General features: G+C 40.1%; 1 protein-coding gene across 7 annotated transcripts in view; it reads left to right on the forward strand.

Annotated features, from left to right (window-relative positions):
- Positions 1 to 19714, forward strand: part of LOC139934372 (piezo-type mechanosensitive ion channel component 1-like) — a 94277-nt gene that overhangs the window by 38014 nt on the left and 36549 nt on the right. For all 7 annotated transcript variants that reach the window (XM_071928576.1, XM_071928570.1, XM_071928574.1 and 4 more), the window contains 17 exons: positions 674 to 904; positions 1811 to 2083; positions 2392 to 2533; positions 3074 to 3285; positions 4213 to 4361; positions 5437 to 5589; positions 6441 to 6523; positions 7149 to 7306; positions 7791 to 7964; positions 8415 to 8507; positions 9456 to 9656; positions 11232 to 11433; positions 12919 to 13017; positions 14378 to 14534; positions 16503 to 16524; positions 17811 to 17974; positions 18818 to 18978. In XM_071928576.1, coding sequence (XP_071784677.1) covers positions 674 to 904; positions 1811 to 2083; positions 2392 to 2533; positions 3074 to 3285; positions 4213 to 4361; positions 5437 to 5589; positions 6441 to 6523; positions 7149 to 7306; positions 7791 to 7964; positions 8415 to 8507; positions 9456 to 9656; positions 11232 to 11433; positions 12919 to 13017; positions 14378 to 14534; positions 16503 to 16524; positions 17811 to 17974; positions 18818 to 18978 — 2674 coding nt within the window. The remainder of the gene's footprint in view (positions 1 to 673; positions 905 to 1810; positions 2084 to 2391; positions 2534 to 3073; positions 3286 to 4212; positions 4362 to 5436; positions 5590 to 6440; positions 6524 to 7148; positions 7307 to 7790; positions 7965 to 8414; positions 8508 to 9455; positions 9657 to 11231; positions 11434 to 12918; positions 13018 to 14377; positions 14535 to 16502; positions 16525 to 17810; positions 17975 to 18817; positions 18979 to 19714) is intronic.

Below are 19714 nucleotides of genomic sequence, written 5' to 3' on the forward strand. Positions count from 1 at the left end.
ATCAACCTCTCCCCATTATTCCATACCAAGTGAGGTTTTATGCTGATATTTATTTTGAGTAAATACCAATAGTGTCCACTGCCTTTAACACACATTTTGAGAAGTGTGACAGACAGTAACACTTCACATCAGATTTAATAAAGTTTTGGGGCATTAAAACTGATATCTTTTTTACATTAAACCATTTTCAGAACTAAGACGAATAAACTCTTTATGAGAAAGACATTTGACTTCATGGCTTTAGAACAATAGCAGGAAAAGTTCTTTCAGAAGTTTATTCTGCCTGATGAAATAAGATAACATCACATAACAGGAACTGAATTCTTATGTTTGCTCCACACCAAATAAGGGCACTCCCCAGATAGTGAATTACTAAAGTGACATTAAAAGTGAAGATGACCAAAACATCAGCCTTGAAATCGATGTTCAAGTCCTGCTTTAGTAAACTTGTCTTTGTTCAACCCTACAAGAAAAATATTTGTATACAGGAATCTGAAAGTAATCCAATTGAATAATTCATCCACTAAATGACGTTTATCAATTATAACTCAAAATATCGTTAATCAGTTTGAACTCAAAATAACATTAATAATCAAATTGAATGCAAAAATAACGTTCGTAAATTTTAACGCAAATAAAATTAACCAATTTGATTATTTTCTTCTTCGTTCAGCGCCTCATGGATGAGAGTGGCCCATCCTACCAATCAATGGACCCCACCTCCTCAACGGAGGCTGGAGCTAGTGGCAGCGCATCAGAAGGAGAGACGGGTCTGGAGAGACAGACGTCCCACGTCGGATCCACCAAGAGCGAAGAGGAAGGCAGACATAAGATGTCACCGTTTGCCACGGTGGTCGGTTACATCACCAAACAGTGCTACATCGCCGCTCTTATCCTGATGATGGTAAGGGAGCGTCCAAAGTTGTCAGCATTTTGAAGGTTCTCCAGGAAGTAACTCCCACTAAAAAAAAAAAAAAAAACCTGAATGCTCACAAAGTTGTTGTTTTAAGAGTGAAAATGTCTGGCAAACTTACTAAAGTATCACCAAACAGTGCTATATTGTTGATGGTAAGGGATCGTGAACAGTTTATAAGCTCGTTTAAGGTTCTCCAGGGAGTCCTGTTTTTTAAAGACCACTCCCTCTTTGAAAAACAACAACTTAATGCTCACAAAGTTGCTGTTTTAGAGGTGGAAATGTCAGTCAATCTTATTGAAAGTGTCACGCTGAATTGCAAACAAAATGCCTCACCAAACAGTGCTACATCACTGCTCTCATCCTGATAATGGTAAGGAATCGTTAACAGTTTATAAGCTTGTTTAAGGTTCTCCAGGGAGTCCTCTCTTTTAAGACCACTTCCTCTTAAAAAAAAGAAAAAATACTCCCTAAGCTACTACTAAGGGTGAAAATGTCTGTCAAACTTTACTAAAAATGTCCTGCTGAATGCAAACAAAATGATGGCGTACTAGATGTTAAATTTGCATTGGGATAAAGAGTATTCATTTTGGTTTTATTCATTCACACCGATCTGTGTTATTAGCACTGTATACTCGGTACTTTCCCGAGTTCTATGAAAACAAATTACAGGCATATTTTTTTTAATACTCCGGTGGGATTCGAACATACGACCTTTATGTTAGTCAAATTCCACTGAAGAATTCTCAAACGATGGCCATTGAGAAAGTTTGCACCTCGGACAGCCCCATGTTACTCGTTCCTCAAGCAGGGTACTCGGTGAGCCCCGAGAAAGGCGTCAAAAGTTATTAAAAGCTAATTGACAGTGCCTTTATTATGTCTGATCTACCCTCCTAGGTTTGGAGTATCACATACCACAGCTGGCTGACCTTCGTCCTCCTTCTCTGGGCCATCATCATCTGGATCATCCCCGCATCCACCACGCGCACCAGGACCTTCTACTGCTCTCCGTTGCTGGTGCTGTACTGCGAGGCTCTCCTGCTTATTCAGTTCGTCTACGGTCTGGAGTTGAATGACACTGAGCTGCCGTCGGAGACCAAGGGCGGAGTCAATCTAACGGAGATCGGCCTGATAAAGTTCACTGATCCCTGTATTCCACTCGGTCTTCAGGTCAGTGCAGAAAGAGTATACAATAATACTTGAATAGATGGAAATTTGCATCAGGGATAAAGAATAATAGTTTTGGTTTTACATGCTTACACATAGGCCGTCGGCTCGCTATTAACGAAAATGGGAACACCATTTTTAAGTTAGTTGAATTCAAGTGACTGGTGCAGGACGCCGGCCATAAGCTCTTTCCTAAGTGCAGAATTCGGCGGTAAGCAGAGCCATGAACGTGGGCCCTCTGCTTAACTTATCACGTTCCGTTTATTACTTGTAATTGTATATTAATTTCTGCTGTTATATTTTTTTTCCAGCTTGTGTACACCCTGATGCTGTGGCTGACTCTTCGTCAGTTCCTGAGAGAGAAGCGTCTGACCAAGATGAACATCAACTCGGACGGCATCATCCTGCAGCCCTTCGGAATGATCTTTTCTGATCCAGATGAAGAGATGACGGGTAAGGGAGGAGCTCATAATCTAACATGGGGTAATACCTTGTTGTCCTGCGAAGTACAATGAGGTTTTGAGCTGAAGGTATCACTTGGGTGTAATGAGTTCATTATCTTCATGTCAATGCACTCAGCTGGATTTTGTCACTGGCATATTCATGACTGAACACAAGCTGGGCCCAATTTCATGACTCTGCTTACGAAAGCAGGGAATGTTGTGCTTTCACATGTTAGCGCCGAGTTTTGGCTTCTGTGCGTGCGTACTCAATGTTCTAGGCATTCTACGCTTACAAGGCTAGCGCAGAAACTCTGCGCTTGCACGGAAGCAAGGAATCGTGTACGTTAGCGCAGAATTCGGCGGTAAGCAGAGCCATGAAATTGGGCCCAGGTCAATCCAGGAAGAGGCACAAAGGGATTCAAACCCACACTCGGATGACTTGGCCACCAAAACTTGAATTCACTTGCTCTTAACCACTTGGTTGTGACGATCGAGATATACATGTAATCCCATTGCTCTTTTTTCTCACTTCCTCATCTCATCTCTCAAGCCATCACCGAGGCACAGGAGGGAGGAGACTTTGTGGACAAGGGAGACAGCGAGACGATGTCAGTCATCGGAACCACCATCTGGGGGATCTTCTCCAAGTATTGGATCTTCCTGGTGGGGGCCATGTTCCTCATTGTCAGCCTTCAGGAGTCCGTGGATGTCTTCAAGATTATCTACATGGTGCTGTTCCTCCTGATAGTCAACATCTTTCTGGTGAGTCTAGGAGAGTGTTTTGGCAAACAAAAACAACTGTGAAAACTATTCAAAAGATGATTTCATTCTCTACAAAATAAACTGAACTTGTAACACAAGAAAATCATCACACCGACAGTTATCCGACGATTTCTTGGTACCGCTGGAAATTGTGTGAATTTTCATGGCGTGGTGAGGAGTTAATGACGCTCTGTTTAATATTACCAAAGGGTTAATAACTGTTTTGGGAGTGAACGAATATTTGAAGCAGTCTTTGTTGGTAGGCCTTGCATGCTGTGAATTGTATCTGGATTGGTGTGTCAAAAATACTGTGAAATCACATACTTAATTAAAAGATTTCTGAAAAGGGTTCGGTAAACAGAATAGTATCTGTTGCAGTACTTTTCTTGAAAACCAATGTTGTCAAAAAAATACATCCTCTAATTTATTTACACATAATTGAACTTATATTCTTATTCTCAAAAAAGCGGCGTTTGGCAGAACTCGTCAGACAGTTTCTGAGTTTGCCTTATTTTGGGGGATTTTCTTAGTCTTCTTACAAGGATACCAACAGCCTTTTGCTGGAATGCAGATGAACCAACAAGAAATTGTTTTTGAAAAACCCACTCTATTTCAGTTGTTTTTGCTGCTTTTGAGTTTATGCTTCCTAATGTAAATTGTTGTATTTTATATTAATTTTCCTTGTTTAGCGCTTTGAGAAAGCTGTCTATTATTATTATTATTATTATTAATATTATAACGGATTATTAATTTTGCTGGACTGGTTCATGTAAATGTTTTTCATTTTTAAAAGTGTTCCTTAGAGACTTTTGGTTAGTCTGAAAAACTCAGCGTTTTAATCAGAAACATCTTAGCTTGAGTCCAGTGTTCTTATTCGCTCGGCCACAACACGCCATAATTTAATCCATTCTTTCCTTTGCTCCTCAGTGGTCTTTCACATTGTTCCGTGGGTTGATCTGGATTTTCTTCTGGCTGGTCGTGATTTATTCCATCGGTGTCTTAGTCCTCATCTACACGTATCAGTTTGAAAAATTCCCGGGATACTGGACGAACGGCACAGGGATCTCTCAAGATGTGTAAGTGCTTACTACTATGTAGGATTTGAAAACTTTGCAACTTTGAAGTAAAACTAAGAGAGGTTTGTGGTAACACCATGTGAATATCTCAAGTTGTAAACCATCCGCAAGGGAAACTAACTTGGTATAATTTTAAATAATTTACGGCTATAAATAAAGAAAAAAATTACCAGAGCAGGATTTGAACGACAACCTCCCAGTTTAATGTGTCGGCTTTCTACCAACTGAGCTATTTCCTTCGTTGTTTTAACATCAAAATAATTAATCTTGAGTATTGTGACTTGATGTCGCACCTGACTGTCTCTTTCAGGCAAAGTATACCTTAGGTTTGTTTTAAAGACATTGAACACTATTGGTAATTGTCAAAGACCAGTTGCTCAATCGGTCATCGAAGTTGCGAGATAATAATGAAAGAAAAAGACACCCCTGTCACACGAAGTTGTGTGCGTTTAGATGGTTTATTTCGAGACCACAAATTCTACGTGTAAATCTGAGGTCTCAAAATCAAATTCGTGGAAAATTACTTCTTTCTCGAAAACTATGGCACTTCAGAGGGAGCCGTTTCTCACAGTGTTTTATACCATCAACCTCTCCCCATTACTCGTCACCTAGAAAGATTTTATGCTAATAATTATTTTGAATGATTACAAATAGTGTCCACTGCCTTTAAAGACACTGGACACTGTTGGTAATTGTCAAAGACCAGTCTTCTCACTTGGTGTATCTCATGCATAAATGCATAAAATAACAAACCTGTGAAAATTTGGGCTCAATTGGTCGTCGATGTTGAGAGAAAAGCAAAAACGCCCTTGTTACACGAAGTTGTATGCTTGGTTTTGTTACCTCAAAATCTAATTGAGGTCTCGAAATCAAATTCGTGAGAAATTACTTCTTTTTTGAAAACTATTTCACTTCAGAGGGAGCCGTTTCTCACAATATTTTATACTATCAACAGCTACCCATTACTCATTACCAAGTAAGGTTTTATGCTAATAATTATGTGAGTAGACCTAATTACCAATAGTGTCCACTGCCTTTAAGAATGTTCACCAAAAGTATACCTTCCCTTCAACAGATTTAAAGATCTTGGACTACGTCAGTACAAAACCTCCGACTTGTTCCTGAACCTTCTGATCCCGACATGTTTCATCATCATCATCATGGTCTACATCCATTACTTTCACTCCAAGTTTATGGACATCACCAAGATCCAGAAGTCTGGATACAAGTGAGTTGACAAAAGCATTTTGCTTCACCTTACACCTAAATGTTGTCTTTAAATTACTACTTGTTTATTTTTTTGAAGTATTGTGTACCTAATCATACCTCATACGATATTGCTTGTTTTAATTTTGACATAAATGTACGCTATTGTATTATTGTTTTGTATGACAGCAGTGAAATAAATGTACTGAATACTACTATATACATGTACACAATTTTGATATTGAACAATTCCTGAAGAATGAGCCATGTTTGGAATGAAGACTGTTATATCAAGGTTTTGTTGATGAACTTTTTGGAATGCGTTGTTTTTGTAATACATTCTGTCATTTAAGAATTGTTTATATTTATTAAGTAAGTTTCATTGCTGTAGAGCGTATTTGGGTCTTGCCATGAACACAATGCACTTAGCAATACTTTTTTTATGATTGTTTTGAAATACTAAATAAAGACTTCTCTAATGGTTTATTTGTACAAAAAGCAAGGAAATAAAAATACCAATAGCTATCATTTATAAATGATGTACTTTTTTTTTAAAGGCACTGGACACCAGTATTCTCACTTAGTGTATATCAACCTGTGAAAATTTGGACTCAATTGGTCATCAAAGTTGCAAGAGAATATTAATAGAAAAAAAACTTGAGTGAGAAATTACATGTACCTCTTTCTCAAAAACTGTGTTACTTCAGAGGTAGCTGTTTTGTACTTTCTAACAGTTCTCCATTGCCCGTTACCAAGTCAGGTTTTATGCTAAGAATTATTTTGAGTATAAATTATCAATAGTGTCCAGTGCCTTTAAATATATATCGTCTTGGAAACATCATACATCATCGTTTGGATGTATGTTTTGTTTAGGCCGAGTAAGATCAAGGAGGAAGATGATGATGAAGAAGGAGCTGGACAAGATGAGGGAGACGGAGGAGCAGAAGGAGCGAAAGGTACGGCAATACAGAAACTATTTTTAGGGAATATTTTCCCTAATTCCTTTGAGATTTAGGGTTACTGTTCAATCAAATGCTGTGTTATGCGGCACACCTTTTTCATTTTTTTCTTATGCATTTGCACCACATTAAAATACATCCACGGAGGATCTTTATTTTTCAGGCATGGAACTCTTCTGCGAATCCGCAGTTTTCCCGCATTTCATGAAATGCAGAAATCAACTGTTACGAAAAAAAATCTTCTTGAAATAAAATCATGCTACATGAAAGAAAACAAAATCCGCGTTGGATGCTCCGTGGAAGTTTACACACAAAAGCATCACACAGTCCAGACACAGACACAGGCTCTCCTCGCACAGCATACCCTCTACACTATTTGTTTTGCGCATAGTCTGGCTACGTAGTAATTTTATGGCTTGTTGTATGAGGGGATGCGGGGGAAGCAATGTGAGGGCCCAATACGCAGCTAGCTTTAGTCTACGCGATATATACAAAAAATATTTTCTGCGGTTGTTCTCTGCTGAAGAATTGCATGCCACATTGTTGGTCCAAGTGCCATGATCCAGTTTGTGGATACACTGTACACGACATCATCATTACTATTATCATTGTTATCCAACAGAAAGCAAGAGCCACTCCAGGTTGAAGCTGTATGTCCGCTACTTAGCCATCATCTGTAGAACTCATTATCGCCGAGTGGCGTCCATTATCTGGAGATGCCTTGAGATTCACATGAGCAAGATTGTTATCTTCACCATCATCTTAGTCGTCACTAGAGAGGTAAAAAAACAAAACATCTCTGTTTACTCCTCTCCCCCTTTTCTAATAATCATAATAATAATAATATTTTTTTTTTATAGCGCTTCATGACAGCCCGAAGGTCTCATCACAGCGTTTCTGACATTGTTACCCCTGACTATGTACATTGTATGTTTCATTCCTAAAAACATCTCAGCTCCCTGGGGAGTATACAGCCGGTGATGCGGGTTACCGCGCTCCAAGCTAATCATTCACATAAACCATCTCTGCCCTCACATGGTTAAGTGTCTTGCTCAAGGACACAAGTGTCATGACCAAGTTTCGAGCGAGACCACCATTTGAAATGAAATTTGTACATGCCAGTTTGATTGTATACATACATTGTATACACGGGATTAAAACAATCAAACGGTACCAAAAACCAAAGGAATACTTTGCCTTTAACCAATAACATGTTTTCAAATGCTTTTTTTAACCAATAACATGTCATCTTCTGTGCCTACAGATTACAGCAGTCAACGGCGCCTTGGTGCTCCTCATCTTCTTGATCCTCCCGTTGCCATGGTTTACCCGCCTCATGTTCCTCATCACAGCTCTGTGGGTGTCTGTGGTCCTCTTCAGTAAGATGGTGTTTCAGCTGGACCTCATGCCTACCGATGAATTGGCTGTCAACTGCTCGGTAAGGAAGTCCAGAAAGTGCCTTTTCAGATTTGTTCTTTTAATAATATTAATATTAGGTTATTGTATGTTTGCAGTTAGGATTATGATATGTATTTGGTTTGCGGTAACACCATGTGTGTATCTACTTGCCAGGTGACTCCGTGGCAGTACAGTTATTACGATCCTATAAGCTAAAGTAGTAGTCCAGTCAAATTTCTATACCATCCGCCCTGGTAATAGTTATAAAGCAGGACAGTTCTTTTCAGAACTGAGAAGTCTCCCGAACCTCCGATTTTCTACTCCACGGCAGTAGAATAAAGCAAGACAGTTCCCTAAGAACAACTCTACCTGGCAAGTAGATACACACATGGTGTTACCGCAAACCAAATATATATTGATACCCCACCATGCAATGCCTCAAATCCTATATATGATCTGTAACGTTTTCAACTTTTTTTATTTGTTTCAGAATTTGGACTACATGTACCCGCTAAACGAATCTTTCAGTTCAGTAGAGTGGGTTGGACTGAAACAGGTCCCCAACTTTGCAGGTTATGTCATCGTAAGTACTGAGCATTTTTTCTTTTCTTTTCATCATCATCGGGGGGAGATGGAGGGGGAGGGGGAGGGGCAGGGATGATGGGTGTGGGGAAGGGGGAGGAGCGGGAAACACTGCTCATCACTTTTCCAGTAATTGTTCTCATCTCTAGAGTATTTTTTTCCGCATAATAAAGGGGGAGGGTAGAGCAGGAATACTGCAGTCAGACATGCCATAAGCCGCTGCCTGCCAGAAACACCAGGGCCAACCCCTTTCCCTAGCGATAATTGAATTACACAACACACAGGGCCTACATCTTCACGAACCATTTGAAGGCAAAGTGTCAAGACCGTTACTCAAACCCACACTCTGCTGGTCAATTAGAGCTCTATTCCACTGTGCTTGACTGGTTGGCCACAAAGAGCTTTCTTCCCTACCAGCCAGGCTGCTGATGGATGATACCCAAGCCTACATACATGTGGACTGTAAAGGGGGTAACCCTGTTTCAGCCCCAGGAGTAGGTGGCAACAGCCCCTGGACAAATATTTTATGATAGCCCACACCCTGAAGTGGCTTTCAGGCCTTGTGTGTCTGGCAACTTGCATAGAAAAAAGAAAGAAAAAAAACCTCTTTGTCAGGAGACTGTTGAGGTTAAGGAACTGTAGCTAAGGGTAACGACTCCTGGACAAATAGTTGACTGAGCCCACACCCTGAAGTGGCTTTCAGGCCTTGTGTGTCCTGCAACTTGCATCGAAAAAAAGCAGAAAAATATCCTCTTTGTCAGGAGACTGTTGAGGTTAAGGAACTGTAGCTATGCACAGACCAATACTGTTAACAGCCACGACTAGTTCTTGTTTTCTTTCAGTAAGCAAAACAATTACAAGCAACATTTCCTTCTAAAGAATTCTTTTGACTGACCTAGAATTCAATAGCAATTATTAATCGATATTCTTTTTGTATTCCTCCCATCAGGGTTATGTAGCCATTCTCCTGATGATGGTGTTGTGGTACATCGCTCAGCTTCGCATGGAACACCACCGCAGCATCAACAACCTTGACAAACCCAAACAGAGCGTCATCTTTGAAGATGTCAAACGGGAACAAGCGGATAATGGCCTCGTCAGCTGCTTGAAGTTTCTGGCAAATTATTGCTTCTACAAGTTTGGACTCGAGGTAGGAAAAACAGGTTGTTATTATCTAACAAATTAATTTTTATTTGTTGGCAACAAATAATTCATTTTTATTTTTTTATTTTTTATAAAGCCATTGGACACTTGCTGAACAGAACAAAAATTTTAAGTTCACAGATTACAAATAACTTACAGGGTTTACAGAAGGTAATAGTGAAAGACTTCTCTTGAAATATTATTCTATAAAATGCTTTACTTTTTGAGAAAACATTTAAGCACTAATCAATTCTCGATATCGAGAATAACAGATTTATTTTAAACACATGTCATGACACGGCGAAACGTGCAGAAACAAGGGTGGGTTTTCCAGTTATTTTCTCCCGACTCCGATGAACGATTGAGCCTAAATTTTCACAGGTTTGTAATTTTATACATAAGTTGTGATACACGAAGTGATGAGGGCCTTTGGACAATACTGTTTTACCGATGTTGTGTGATTGCTTTAACGCTACATACAAAGTGTGGACCTGAGAACTAAATGAAGTCCACATAATGTAGGGACTTGAAACACTCTGTTGACTTGCCAGTGTTTTTTACGTTGTTGAAGAATATTATTTTCCTTAAAGACAGTGGACACTATTGGTAAATGTCCAAGACTTGTCTTCACAGTTGGTGTATCTCAACATATGCACAAAATAACAAACCGGTGAAAATTTGAGCTCAATCGGTCGTCGAATTTGCGAGATAATAAAGAAAGAAAAAACCACCCTTGTCACACAAAGTTGTGTGCTTTCTGATGCTTGATTTCGAGACCTCAAATTCTAAACTTGAGGTCTCGAAATCAAATTTGTGGAAAATTACTTCTTTCTCGAAAACTACGTCACTTCAGAGGGAGCTGTTTCTCACAATGTTTTATACCATCAACCTCTCCCCATTACTCGTAATCAAGAAAGGTTTATGATGATAATTATTTTGAGTGATTACCAATAGTGTCCACTGCCTTTAAAGGCACTGAACACCACTGGTACATGTAATTACTCAAAATAGTTGTTGGCATAAAAACTTACCTGGTAACAAGTAATGGGGAGCTGTTGAAAACATTGTGAGAAACGGCTCCCTATGAAGTAATGCAGTTTTTGACAAAGAGGTAACTTCTCACTCAAATAATAACAGATAATAATAAAAGAGACTATAGCTGAAGCCTTTTATTGTGCGTCTACTGTAGGCACACAAAGTAATGCAACAAGGGTGTTCTTTCTTTCATTGTGCTCTTGCAGACGACCGATTGAGCCCAAATTTTCACAGCTTTGTTGTTATATGCGTAGTCTTATGATATTGGTTTCTTCTAAATAGCCTGTTATATTGTATATATCGTGTACCTTTTGTATTATTATTGTATATTTCTAGCTTTAATTTTCCCGTTTGCTTACTTATCATTTATATTGGGTTTTTTTGTGAAGCGCTTAGAAACTTATTTTTAGGATAAAGCGCTAAATCATTATTATTATTATTATATGTTGGGATACACCAAGTGAGAACATTGGTCTTTGACAATTACCAAACGTGTCCAGTGACTTTAACTGACATGATTGAACTATGATTGACCTATCATCCTCAGATGTGTTTCATCACCACGGTGATTGTCTCTGCTGTACGTCTAGACGCCCTGTCAGTCATCTACATGGTGTTGATGTTGTGCATGATATTCCTCAAGAGAAAGACAGTGTCGTACCTCTGGCCGTTCTACACCATCATCCTTGTTCTGCTCCTCCCACTGACGTATGCCTTGGCTCTAGGGCTCCCTCCATTGTTCTGCATTGGTAAGAGGCAACGCATGGTTAGGTCATCGCCAGGAGACTGACGATGACTAGAGCAAGCTAGTCGAAACATTGAGACCAATCCAAGAACTGACTCTGCGTTAGTGCAGTTAATTACAATCCTATAAGCTAAAGTAGTAGTCCCAGCCAATTTTCTATACCTTCCGCCCGGTTAGTAGTCAAAAAGCAGGACAGTTCGTGTCAGAATCAAGAAGTCTCCTTCTGATAAATCTACTCCAAGGGTAGCAGAATAAAGAAAGACAGTTATCTAAGAACTAGTACATAGATCGCACATGGTGCTACCACAAACCAAATAAATAATAACTTGATGGATGTAAATACTGCCAGAGATTGGCCTCTAGCCGCTCGTCAAGATCATGACGGTCACATGGTATGAACTTGCCATTTTTAAATCAAATTCTGCAGACACGTACACCTATGCATAAAAAATCATTACACCATTATGTACTGTAATATATCTACATTGTAAAGATCATTATATGCATGCATTCACTGTACATTGTATTCAATGATATAGCTGGTTCTGTAAAACCTTGTGGAGGTGTCGTGGCCGAGCGGTGAGAACCGCCATCGAACTCAAGCTCTGACCTGTTCAAGGGAGTTTGGGTTTGGAAGTCGTGACACTTGTGTCCTTAAAAGCACCACACTTAACCACTGCTTCGTTCTTCGGATGGGATGTAAAGCTGTAGGTCCCGTGTGTTGTACAACTATCAGCGCATGCAAAAGACAGTATACACTTATCGCAAAGAGAAGGGGTTCGCCCCGGTGTGTCTGGCAGTGCGACTATGTTCAATTATGAAGGCTACACTAGAAAGGAAGAAGGAGAAGAAACCAATAGCTGTCTCTAATCTTGCGGATTTAGAAAATAGAACGTCTAGGTATTGTCTAGCTTGAACATCTAATCTTACACTTTGAGGCTCGGGAATAACATCTGATGCCAGCCTTAAGCCCGGTTCATACTTCCTGCGAATGCGAAGCGAATTTGACGTGAATTTGACGTCACAACTATCCTTCTGCAGCGATACTGTATTTGCAAGTCAGTTGAGCAGAGCTGAACTGCTGCGAATATTTGTTGCGAATTTTGTGACGTCAACACTTGCTTCGCATTCGCAGGAAGTATGAACTGGGTTTGATCGGATGACCTGATCCTGCAAAAATGTACCTGATGCAAGTACCTTTTTATATTTTGTTCATGCAAGTCGCCCAAACAAGGCTAAAAGCCACTCTAGGTTGAGGGCTACAAGGAAGATTGACATTCCTTGTAAAAGATGGAAGATCATAGGATGAAGGGAAACATGCACCAGGCAAGGAGTTCCAAAGAGATGCAGTACGAGGGAAAAAGCTACTGGAGTAGCTCTTTGTTCTACATCTCGGCACAGCCACAGTATAAGGATGAGAACAAGCAGAAAGCCTATTAAATACTATTAAGTATAAAACACCAACACTTTCTTTGTTACTCGTTCACAGAATACCCATGGACAGAGCCGTTACAGCGCCAGCTGATCACATGGCTGTATCTCTCGGACTACGACCCCAATGTAGGCCCAGAGGGACATTTCATCGTTGGTAAGTCAACAACTTTTACTATATCGCATATATACATGTATTCACGACTGCAAGGCAAACTCTCACTGGTCCATGCGGCTCTCTTAATATTCATGCATGACTTCATAATTCTTACCCAAAATGAGGCCATAGGATGATAGGCGCACATCCGCCACCACTTGCAGCGGCTGTGCCTACGGCCTCGTTGTGGGGCTAGAATTGTGATGTACTCATGCATAAATAATAAGAGAGGCGTATTCAACATCACATGCCAGTTGCTATCTTTGCTGTTTACAAAGCGCACGCCGGAGTATTCCCGCACATGGAAAATACCCATGACAAGTAGACTTATGCGCTTTACGATCGAGGAGCTATTCCCGGGTGTTGTTTGCACATTTTGACATCACTCGAAGCAACATCCAGACGAACAAACAGACGAACAAAACTATCATGGTGCATTTCATTTCACAGTCGTCATTTCCCCTTGCTCCAAATAATATTGTTCAGTTAACTGAATATGTATCAATATAGGAAAACAAGTATAACATGGTTTATTTCGGGTGAACAGTGCGCCTCGGAAACTAGTTTATCAACTTCCAATACCTTCGGGAACTAATTGCGACCATTCATCCTCAAACCATTATGTATTTGTACATTGGAGATCTGACAGATGGACTAGTTGTATGTACTCCAGTGCATTTGGTTCTGCTGAGGGACTTTGCCAACGATAGTCCAGGACTACCTGCGAATAAGCACAGTCAAGGACAAGGTTTTTAATAATGTATAAGTGCTTTTTGACTCCCTCTTGGTGTGTAAAGCGCTATTCATAAATACCCCAGACAGTTTCTCTACTCCTATTGGTGGAGAGCGAGACACGTGGGTGTGTATAAACCTTTTGTTAATGCACACTGGAGCTCTGTTTATGCACACTGAGCTGGCTTCCGCCTGTCGGGCGCGCAAGATTATCACGCGTAACGCGCCAATCATAGCTATCAGCGGGTAATCTAAGCGCGCACGCGTACACACAACCCACGCGCCTCGAACAGATTCTTCACAAAGTTTTGGAAAACAATATTTCAAACCTCAAATTTTCAATTGTTAAAGTGTCTATACATGTAACTGTATTTGTTAACGTTTTTTTTAACAAAAGGGCATTTATGAAAGGGAATAAAAGAGTAGTGCCTCGTTCTTCCATGTCCGTTTAAAACCTTGCAGGGTCGTTGCTGTGCGATAAAGGCCCTCGCCCTCGGCTAGGGCCTTTATCACATGCTGCCGAGCCTACCGGCTTTAAACGTACGTTGAAGAACTCGTCGCTACCATTTTATTTTCTTATTTAAAAACTGATTATCATTATTAAGACGATTTTGTCTTTTTTTCCCAGCGGACTTTTTGCAGTTGTTGTTCGTGTGCCTGCAGCTTCAAGTGTTCCGTATTGAGAGGAATCGAGGTACTGCGTATGGAGGAGGAGACAATTATGAATGCACTGTAGATGTTGAGAATATCGCCGAGAATCCTGTACCCAACTTCACCTTCAATAAGTGAGTTTCGTTTCTGGATTTTTGTTTGTTCTAAATTGGGACAGGTGGTAAGAGGCAGGAGTTTTCCCGCTCTCTTCAATTTTTCCTTGTTTAACCCAAAATTATTAAGAATTTACCCAGCGAGTTTCCTTTGTGTGCTAAGCCAGTGAGGGTGATCAGGGCCTAATTTCATAGAGCTGCTAAGCACAAAAATTTGCTTAGCATGAAATTTCTTCTTGGATAAAAACAGGATTACCAACCAAATTTCTATTCGTTGCACATTGCTTGTAACTGGTATTCAGCTGTTGTTTGCTTATCCTGAATATCACATGGAAATTTAGTTGGTAGTCCTGTTTTTATCAAGGAAGAAATTTCACGCTTAGCAAATTTGTGTGCTTAGCTGCTCTATGAAATTGGGCCCTGGTTGGCATAGTGGTTTCTGTTCTTCACCTTTCACATCTAGGACCCCATTCAAATCCTGCCAGGGCACTACGCACAGCTCTGGCTTGGGATTTGGTTTTCGGCTCCGTTCTCTCGTCTGGAAGCCCTGAGCGTGTAAGGAAAGCACCCAATTGTCAAAACAACCACAGGGCCAAGCTAGCCTGAGCCGAATCTAGAGCCGAAGTACTGGCTTCAAAAAGGGCCAATGTGCATTGGGTTTGCAGTCCCTGTCTCTTGAATTTAATTGGGAAAACTGAAACATCCTTTCTTGTCTTCTATCCATCTGGTTCTTGGCTAGTACAGTGATTAAGTTTGCTTTTCTGAGAGTCCTTGGCTCCACAGTCAGAATAAATGAAGAGAACAATTCATATTCACCAGAATTATACCGTTATGTCCAGAAAAGCCCTACTTCATATACTTCATGAAGATGGACAATAAATACATTATTGTATTTTTTCACAAATAAGAATAGAAGAGGCGCTGTAAGCTGCATAGAACTTAAGTTTTTCTGAGAATTCTTAGCCTTGCTCAAGGCAGTCGCATTATTCGCTCCGAAAAGACGCAGCTGTAAACCCACCCGCCGTATACCCTGTGCATGGTGTGTGCGATCACACCGAATGACCAACCCGTATACACACTGTCACATCGCACGAATACTGTTCACACAAGTCATCGCACTCGTACACCACTAACCGCATGCGGAGGCCGTCAGGCCGACAGCCTTGTCGGATCTGTATCTTCCCGTTTTAATGTGTTGTATTGAAAAAATTCCAATAGTGGACGAAATTGGGGGGGCTCGAGGATATGCTAGTATGCAGCTCATGAATATGTATATCGTTCATCAGACCTATCAGACAACACAGGATGTGAGGCAAATGAAATATTCATTTTGACGTCTAATCACGCACTTCCTTATCACGACCTTTGGACCCTATCATGCGTCCGTGGTGGTGGTGTGTGAAGTAAACATGTCTCGTCTTTCGCGGGCATTATGGTAATGAGCTGACCGTGGGAACTCTTCGCTTATTATAGTAATGAGGTCAGTGGCTTCAACACAGATCCTACAAGGCTGTCGGCCTGACGGCCTCCGCATGGGATGCGGATAGTGTACGGGGGCATCGTGTCGTGCGATGTTACGCACAGTGAATACGGGTGGGTTTTACGCACAGTGAATACGGGTGGGTTTTTATACAGCGGCGGTCTTTTTTCGGAGTGAATAATTCGACTGCCTTGAGCAAGGCTAGAGAATTCTTGGCTTCACAACCAGAACTAATAATTAAAAGTCCTCGATATAGGAAACCTAATAATAATATAGTAAGGTTTGCGATTACACCATGTAATGATAATCTCTAAATGAGTTGGGGTGGTTCTGAAAAGAATTGTTGGTTTCAACTCAACATTACGATCATAATGCCCTCTCTAGAAGACGATCAGAGCATACTGTTACTGTTACCGCAAACCTTACAATATCGTATTTCTACCATGCAAATTTTAAGTTCCTTTTTAACCTAATAATTGTAAATTCCAAATGTTTTTTCCTCTTTGCAGGTCCTATCTGGATACTGCGAAGGTATGTCACTATTTTGTACAGTTGCATTTTTTTAAGGATTAAAGGGAAATTACATGTTAAGATGTATTTGCTCTATTTATTTTAAAAAGTGTACATGAAGTAATTTTTGAGAGAGTGGATTTGTGGGATAAGATTGAACCCTTTCATGCATTTTGGCGTGTCATGGCTGAGCGGTTAAGAACACTGGATTCAAGCTCTGGTGTTTGATCAGCAGAGTGTGGGTTCGAATACCGGTCGTGACACTTGCTATATGTAAAATTGGGGAGGTAGTGCTTTCTGCTCTACCGGCCAGGCTTCGGACTGATGATACTCAAGCCTAAATCTGTATGGACTATAAAAGGGGTAACCCTAGGAGTAGGTGGCAACGGCCTTTGGAAAAAATAATTGTACCTCATACCTTGAAGTGGCCTTCGGCCTTGTGTGTCTGACAACTTGCATAAAAATTAAATAAAAACATTTATTTTAGTGATAAATTGGTCCAAATAATAATAATAATAACTTTCGATTTATATAGCGCCTAATAATTAACACTTAATTCTCTAAGCGCTTTACAAAGAAGTACACTATAAATCAACAACAACATAAATATATATATATATAACAAATAATACCACTACAAGCATAACGATACAACAATACAAGAACGTAAACTATTGTAAGAAAAGGTGCGTCTTTAAGGCACTCTTGAAATCACCAAGGGAAGATGTTTTCCTGATCGTCAAGGGCAGAGAATTCCACAGAGTTGGAGCCGAAGCCACAAAGGAACGGTCTCCATAGATATGCATATTAACAGGGTGTACTGCAAGGAGAGCCATCAAGAGTCCTCAAATTGGTACCTGTTAGGGCAGAGATGATTCTTGTGATTGATTTAGCTTATTAGTAGTGCATATTTATTGCACAGGCTGGTATAGACGATGTGACCTCTGACGTCACACGAAAACCATAACATGATTCGCTCGCATACCGCCGGGCAAAACCTTTGTGTTTTGGCAGCCAGCTAGAAAGTGTACGTAATCTTACTATGACTACGCAACTCAGTGCCCGGCGAAACATGACGTATATAGTGTTTTGTCAACAGAGGGCGGTTTGAATGTAAACATAGGTCACATCGTCTATACTCCTCAGGCATGTCAGGGAGCTCATGGTTAAAAGAATGAATGAGATGGTACATAATAGGGTTGGAAGTGCTTCGAAATACCTTTCAGGTGTGATAGCGTGATAAAAAAAAAAGAGAAGATTATTGTTGTAATGATTATTAATTTTTTCCCCCGTTTTTATGTCTTCAGTCTGTGGTCTTTGAGTATTGGTTCTGGGTGACGTTAGCCGTGACATTCTTGGCTGGTACTACGCGAGTCAGCCTCTTTGGTCTCATCTACATCGTCTTCTCGTTCTACTTCCTATGGCTAGGAGCCGAATATCTCATTAAACCTACAGCAGTGGTCTTGAAAAGGTGAGCATGTTTATTTATTATTCATCAATACCACAGACAGTTTTCGCTATTCCTATTGGTGGAGAGCACGTCACGCGTGGCGCGCAAGTTTTACGCTTGGTGCTAATTTATGCGTTACACAAAAAATATACTGTTAGTCAATGTACAACTTCAGCTTGGTCCTTTATTGCACGGCCATGACCTTTTTGTTACGTCGTAGTTTTAAAGCAATTTTTCCCTTTTATGTACAGAAAAACCCCAAAAAGTTCACAGATTTACAAATAATTTACAGGGTTTACAGAAGGTAATGGTGAAAGACTTCTCTTGAAATATTGTTCCATGAAATGCTTTACTTTTTGAGAAAACATTAAAACAATATAAATTCTCGTTAGCGATAATTACGGATTTATTTTAAACACATGTCATGACATGGCGAAACGTGCGGAAACAAGGGTGGGTTTTCCCGTTATTTTCTCCCGACTCCGATGACCGATTGAGCCTAAATTTTCACAGGTTTGTTATTTTATATATAAGTTGTGATACACGAAGTGTGGGACTTGGACAATACTGTTTACCGAAAGTGTCCAATGGCTTTAAGTTGCTTTAGAGGTGGATTGTAATGGCTCCTTTAAAAGTCTTATGGTCTGTGATGGGTATGATGTCAGTGGTGGTAATGTGTTCCAGTCTTTAATAACTGTTTTTGGTATGAATGAATATACCCCCGGAAGTGATATAAATATGTTTGGGAGCACGTGCCCTCCTGCAGTCAAAAATACGGCGCATATAATCGTTTTGGTTTATTACAGGAACAAAACGTTTGATTTTAATTGTAAAATTAATACTTTTTGTGTCTTCCTTGGCCAGGTGGAATCGACTTCTCTTCTACAATCTGCTGGTCATCTTCCTCAAGGTTGGACTCCAGATAATGTCTTGTGTCTACATAAAGCAGTTAATTTCCAGCGGAGCTTGCTGGGTGCTGCAGCTATTGGGTGTGGTGTGTTTGCAGAACAACTATGAGCCTCTTAGTAAGTCGGCAAAATACTCAATTCACACTAGAAAGTAATAATAGTAATTATAGTAATAACAATAGTGGATTCTTATACGGAGTGCATATCCGTCACTGAGTGACGCTGAAGGTGCTTTAAAGGGAAGGTTCACGTTTGGTAATTACTCAAAACAAATATTAACTTAAGAACTGACTTGGTAACGAGCATTGGAGAGCTGTTGATAGTATAAAACATTGTGGGAAACGGCTCCCTCTGAAGTAGCATAGATTTTGAAAAAGAGGTTAAAATAATAAAAGACTTCTAGCCAGAAGTCTTTTATTCCTATCTGAAAGCACACAAATTTGTCCAACAAAGGTGCTTTTTCTTTCATCATTTTCTCGCAACTTCAATGACCAATTTAGCTCAATTTTTCACAGGCTTGTTATTTTATGCTTATTTTGGGATACACCAAATGAGAACACTAGTCTTTCACAACTACCAAACATGTACCTTCCCTTTAACATACATGTACAGTATTTTTCCTGCAAGGTATATGCGGGACTACAGTAGAATTATCTACTCCTTTCATGCCTTTTACATTGCGCCATGTACATGTAATTGTTTGTTTACAAGGTGCTGTGGTGCAACATGCAGCCAATCAAACCAGAAACATCAGGGCGAACATCAGAAATACCATAGCTTGATTTTGGTGCTCTTAATCGCTCGGACACTTGAGTATTGTCCGGGGGAAATTCATTCATTCATTCATTCATTA

The sequence above is a fragment of the Asterias amurensis genome, chromosome 3 (genome assembly GCF_032118995.1).
Source record: "Asterias amurensis chromosome 3, ASM3211899v1".
NCBI lineage: Eukaryota > Metazoa > Echinodermata > Asteroidea > Forcipulatida > Asteriidae > Asterias > Asterias amurensis.